The following is a 5,573-nucleotide window of genomic DNA, read 5'->3' as shown; positions in this document are numbered from 1 at the left end:
AAAATATTACTAGCTTTATAAATATAGTCAACGTTTTAATGTTATGCACGTTATATAATCTTATAAGATATTCAGAGAAAAATAACTATTTTCAGTTGACTATATTAATAATTAAATAAATATTCTAAAATAATTAATTTTCAATATTAACAAAATATACCTTGTAATCACGTATATGCCGATATACAACTTATAATATAATTGAAATATTTATAATTTTCATCGTGGACAAATGTTTATAAAAGCCTTCTATAAATTCAGTAATTTAATTTTTTTGAATTTTTAAATTTCGCGCGGTCTAGACAATAATATTCTATTGTCAATATCTTTCGACTATTTTGGAGATTTATTGCGTGAGCGGGTTGAAATAAGATATCTCAGCGGATACGGAACAATAAACGTTTTATTGAGCTAGTACATATGACTAAGAGGATGCGAGCTGGCGAGAGCAAACGTGCATGCGTGCACAACGCGGCGGTAATGCGTTTCCCCGCGAGAGGGAAGCGGAAGCGCAGTTGCGTGGTTCGAGCGCCTGCTTCCTTGGGCGACGTAGTAGGTGCTCCCGACTAACGTCCGAGAGAAGAGACGGTTGAGTCCCCACAGGTACTCCCCCTCTAGAGACTTCCGTAGGGCATGGAAGGAACGATACCCTTTTGCGCAGGATGTTCGGCGTAGACCTTGGAGGTGAAGAGTCCTGTGTCGGCGGAGAAACCTGGGGCAGCGAACGAGGGGGCTCCCCTTGCTGCTGCGACGGCGAAGCGTCTTCTTAATGCTCGGGTTCGAAAGGCCGTTGATGCGAGAGAGCTTGCGGAGGTAGCAGTTGAGTCGGAGCTTGCGACGATAAACGTTGAGGCGGTAGCGGGTGAGACAGCGGCAATAGTTGTTGCGGCTCCAAGTTCTCTTCGTCGAGATAGGCTGGTTTCAGCGCGTCAGTGGATACCGTCTTCTCTTGGCCGTTTACCTTTATGACGTAGACTTTGTCATCTAAGCGACGGACGACTTCGTGGGGGCCAAAGTACGGCGGCTGCAGAGGTTTGCGCACCGAGTCAATCCTTTGGAAGACGTGAGAGCAAGCCTTGAGGTCTTTGTGTATAAAAGGGCGGTAGATCGAGTGCCTCTAGGCTGGAACCGCTCGGAGCTGACTCATGACGGCTCTGAGCCTAGCGACGAATGCTGGCAGATTTGCCGAAATGCTCTGCTCTACGAAAAACTCTCCTGGAATGCGAAGCGTGGTGCCAAAGAGAAGCTCTGCTGGCGAGGCTTCAAGGTCCTCCTTGTAGCAGGTGCGGAGGCCGAGCAGGATCAGGGGCAGACGATCAGGCCATGGGGCAGAACCGTCGCACATGAGCGCAGCCTTTAGAGTCCGGTGTAGGCGCTCGACTAAGCCATTGCTCTGCGGGTGGTAAGGAGTCGTATGGATCCTCTTGGTCCCCGTCATCTGGGTCATGGCGTTGAAAAACGCAGACTCAAATTGAGTGCCTTGGTCCGATGTAAACGTTAGAGGACAACCGAAAAGAGCGATCCACTCTCTCATGAGCGCGGCTGCGACTGTCTCGGCCGTGATGTCGGCGAACGGTACCGCGACTGGCCACCTGCTGAAGCGGTCGATGATAGTCAGGCAGTAGCGCAGGTCTCCCACTTGTGGTAGCGTGATGATGTCGATGTATATGTGCTTCAATCTGTTGTCCGGGACAGCGAAGGATTTGAGCACTGCACGGTTGTGCCGGTTGGCTCGTTGACAGGCGGTGCCGGAGCGGGCCCAGCGGGAGACATCCTTCCTCGCATGCGGCTAGGTGAATTTATCCGTCATCAGCTTTGTTGTTGCTCTGGGGCACGGGTGAGCCAGACAGTGCCGGACGGAAAAGGCCTTTCGGCGTAGCGCGCCCGGAAGGTATGGTCTGACGACGCCATGATCAAGTACTGCAGGTCGAGGAGGCCTTTGTCGAGGAGATGTTACAGCTCTACGTCTGCCTGTTGTGCTACGGCAATGTCGTGCGCCAACAAGCCGGAAGGCATGCCGATGGTGCAAGCTCGAGAGAATTCGTCAGCGACAACGTTATCCGAGCCCTTGACGTGGCTGATGGTTATGTTGTGCTACAGCAGGAAGTCGATGTGTCTCCTTTGACGAGGAGAGGCCTTGGCTGCGGCCTGCTTTCCGATGAACGTGAACGGCTTGTGATCCGTGCGAAGCTCAAAAGGACGGCCATCCAAGTAGCATAGGAAGAATTTGACGACAGCGTAGGCCGCAAGCAGCTCACGATCGTACGTACTATACCGACGCTCGGTGTCCGTGAGCTTTCTGGAGAAGAAACCCACTGGACATTGGCATCCATCGATGATCTGCTCCAGGGCGGCGCCGATAGCGGTGTCCGATGCGTCGGTGTAGAGAATGAGCTGAGAGTTCGAGGCCAGAAACGAATTGGTTGTTGCCTTGTGCAGCGCTTCTTTACATACCCGAAAGGCGGCTTCGTGCTCATCGGTCCACGTTGGTAACTTGGCCTTCTTGCGCTTCGGAGCGCCACGGAATAGGTCGTTCAGAGGCACTTGGATATGCGCCGCTCTGGGAGTGCACCGACGATAGTAATCGATCATCCCTAGGAAGCTGTGTAGCTCTTGATAGTTCTTAGGCCTTGGAATCCTGTCGATGGCGTCGACTTTCGGGGGAGAAGACCTGTAGCCGAGTCGCGAGACCTAATGACCTAGGAAAGAAACCTCAACTTGTCCGAGCTGGCATTTTCTCAGGTTGACCGTGAGACCTGACTCGAGCAGCCTGTTAAAAATGATGCGCAAGTGCTGCAGGTGCTCCTCATGGTCCTTAGAAAACACGATGGCATCGTCTAGGTACCAGCAAATGAAAGACAGGTCCTGAAAGAGCGAGTCGAGGAAACGCTGCAGCGTTTGCGGAGCGTTTCGAAGGCCAAGCGACATCATAACAAACTCGATAAGGCCGAAGGGTGTCGTGGTGGCCGTTTTGGCGATGTCCTGCTCTGCCATGGGGACCTGGTATAAGGCCTTCTCCAGGTCAATCACCGAGAACACGATGCCGCTGTGGCAGACGTGGAGCAGGTCTTCGATGATGGGCAGAGGGTACCGGTCTGAAGCTCGGTGATAGCGTTGAGGGCTCGATAATCGCCGGTGACGCGGTACATGCCAGGGCTCTTCTCCACCAGGTGAAGAGGACTGGCCCACTGGGTCGACGATGGCCTGACGATGCCGCGGTTTGCCAGCTCTCTGAAAGCGCTCTTGGCTCCCTTGAGCCGATCGCCGTGTAGTGGCCGTGGGCGGTCGAATACCGGTGGCCCTTTGGTGATGATGTGGTGGCGGATGGCTGTGCCATTGATGTTAGCGTGTCGGGAGTTGGGCTCTATCAGGCGAGCGAACTCGACCAGAAGCTCGTCGTACTGCCGGCGGATGTTCAGGTTACCGCTAGGGTCGTGGAGAATGGCCACGGAGTCTCCCGCTGCTGTCCGGGGGTGGCCTTGGGCGCTGAGAGTTGTAGCTGAGTCGACGAGGCGCATGTTCTGCAGGTCCGGCATGAGGCCTGCGTGAGCCAGCAGGTCGGCGCCGATGATGGCGCCAGAAATGTCGACGATGATGAACGGCCAGATGTATTCTTGGCGCAGCCCCAAGTTGAGTGCGAGCACGAGACGGCCGTAAGTAGCGATGAGCGACATGTTTGCCGCAGTGAGGCTAAGCTCCCCTGCTTAGCGAGAAGATCCGATGACGACTCGCGTACTGCCGAACGAGGCAGTAGGGAGACGATGGAACCGGAGTCGACGAGGAACATCAAGCCCGAATTCCTGTCCTTCACGTGCAGGCGGTTTTCGGTGAAACTGACGCTGCCGTGACACGCCTGGATAGATGGCAGTGAGGCTAGTTTTCCGTCCAGCTGCAGGGCTTGCGATAGTTTTGCGCTTTCTTGCCGAAGCGGTGGTGGTAAAAGCAAAGCCCGTTGGTGGCTGGCGAAGTTGAGCGGCTGTTCGGACCGCGGCTGCGGCTGCGGCCTCTGCCTGACTGCTGCGAGCCAGGACGCGACGGAGCGGAGACTGCTGCAAGCACCAGCTGAGTGGCAGTGAGCAGCTGCGCTATGCCAGCGCGCAGGTCAGCCATCTCCTTGGTGAGCTAAGGGCTGGAGGTGCTGGATCTACTCGGTGATGTGCCGCGTGATCCCTGTCCAACAGCTAACACTGTTGCGGCCGGCAGCAGGTGCATCTCGTCTGCCGCCTCGTCTAACTCCTTGAGCGGGCTATTGCGCATGATGGGATAGAACCCTCTGAAATGCGGCTGGCAGCATGTAGAGAAAGCGCACCCTGAGCCCCGCTTCGTCGAGGCTATTACCGGCGCGTCGCCTTATCTCATTGAGGATGAGCGACGGCTTGCGGTTATCCACTTGCACTCCACTGAATAGCTTGCGAAGGCGCTGCTCGGCCGTCTGCTCAAAACGCGCGATTATTTGCGCCTTAAGGTTCTCAAACTTTCTTGAGGGCGGAGGGCTTTGGAGCACGTCCATGAGCTCCTTCGTCGACCCCGCATCCAGGGCGCTCACAACGTGGTTGTAGCGCAGCTCATCGGTGAGAATGCCGTTACAGGTCAGCTAGACTTGGCATGCACGAACCATCCCTCCGACGAGTCGTTCAGATAAGAGGCAGCTTGCAGTGATGCGGTGTTGTCACACCGGCGGTGGCAGACTGATGCGCGGCGGCCTGACACTGCGTGGCAGCCACTTGCTGCTGCAGCTGTGCCAATTGGGCGGCGAAAGCGATCGGCTGAAGGTGCCGCTGACTGCCCGCCATTTTCGACGTTCGGGACTCCTCCACCAGCGCCTTGTTGCAGGGTATTTAACTGCTGCTGAAACCGGTCGAGCTCGGCGCGCTGCTGCGCCAGACAGCCTCGAGATCCATCGGCGGCGTTGCTGATGGTAGCTGCTGGGGGCCAGGCGGAACCCCGGTGCCGTCGATGCTGCCATTGCCGGCCAAAGTCGAGGTGATGCCGTTCGGATTGCCGACGGCAGTACCGGAGTTAGCTCCGTTTATCTCCATCTCCGCACTGTCACTTTCCGCAGAAACGATCACCTCTGCCCCACCTTCGCGAGCACTATCCTTAGCAACCGGTTCCGGGTCGGGCGAAAATTGACAACCGAGAGTTTTCGCAACCGAACGCGTTACAGGTCGCGAGGAATTTTCAATTGCCGAAGAGTTCGTCCTTTTTGTTATCTGCAACCTGTTGCGAGTTGCCAGACTGGGTAGAGACACTGGAGTCGGAATGCGAGAGGGCACAATAGGCGCGGATGAAGATGGCGTCGGTGTGCGTTTTGGGCCGGCCACGATGTCGAGCAGAAATATTCGTCGAGATCACGTCGGGGTCACCACTTTGGAGATTTATTGCGTGAGCGGGTTGAAATAAGATATCTCGGCGGATACGGAACAATAAACGTTTTATTGAGCTACAAGGGTGGTCCGACAAGTACTTAGCCTCACCGCCCGATGGCGCCACTCTCGCAAAAGAAATATTCTATCACGTAGTACAACCTTTTCGATGGTTACTGTCAATATTTCAGCCGGATCGCAGTTGTA

General features: G+C 54.9%; 2 protein-coding genes across 2 annotated transcripts; both read right to left on the bottom strand.

Annotated features, from left to right (window-relative positions):
- Positions 1-766: 766 nt before the first annotated feature.
- LOC131675596 (uncharacterized) lies at positions 767-1,438 on the bottom strand. Its single transcript, XM_058954628.1, has 2 exons — positions 1,144-1,438; positions 767-1,083 (listed from the first exon to the last, which is right to left on the bottom strand). Exons 1-2 carry the CDS (start codon positions 1,436-1,438, stop codon positions 767-769), a joined length of 612 nt encoding a protein of 203 aa, XP_058810611.1.
- A 1,588-nt stretch (positions 1,439-3,026) lies between these two features.
- On the bottom strand, positions 3,027-3,674 carry LOC131675594 (uncharacterized). Its single transcript, XM_058954627.1, has one exon. It carries the CDS (start codon positions 3,672-3,674, stop codon positions 3,027-3,029), a length of 648 nt encoding a protein of 215 aa, XP_058810610.1.
- Positions 3,675-5,573: the final 1,899 nt, after the last annotated feature.

Source organism: Phymastichus coffea, unplaced genomic scaffold (assembly GCF_024137745.1).
Source record: "Phymastichus coffea isolate CEN01 unplaced genomic scaffold, Cenicafe_Pcof_1.1 PCOF00026, whole genome shotgun sequence".
NCBI classification, from domain to species: domain Eukaryota; kingdom Metazoa; phylum Arthropoda; class Insecta; order Hymenoptera; family Eulophidae; genus Phymastichus; species Phymastichus coffea.
The sequence above is the reverse complement of the archived record's forward strand: the minus strand, read 5'-3'. Positions and strand labels throughout refer to the sequence as shown.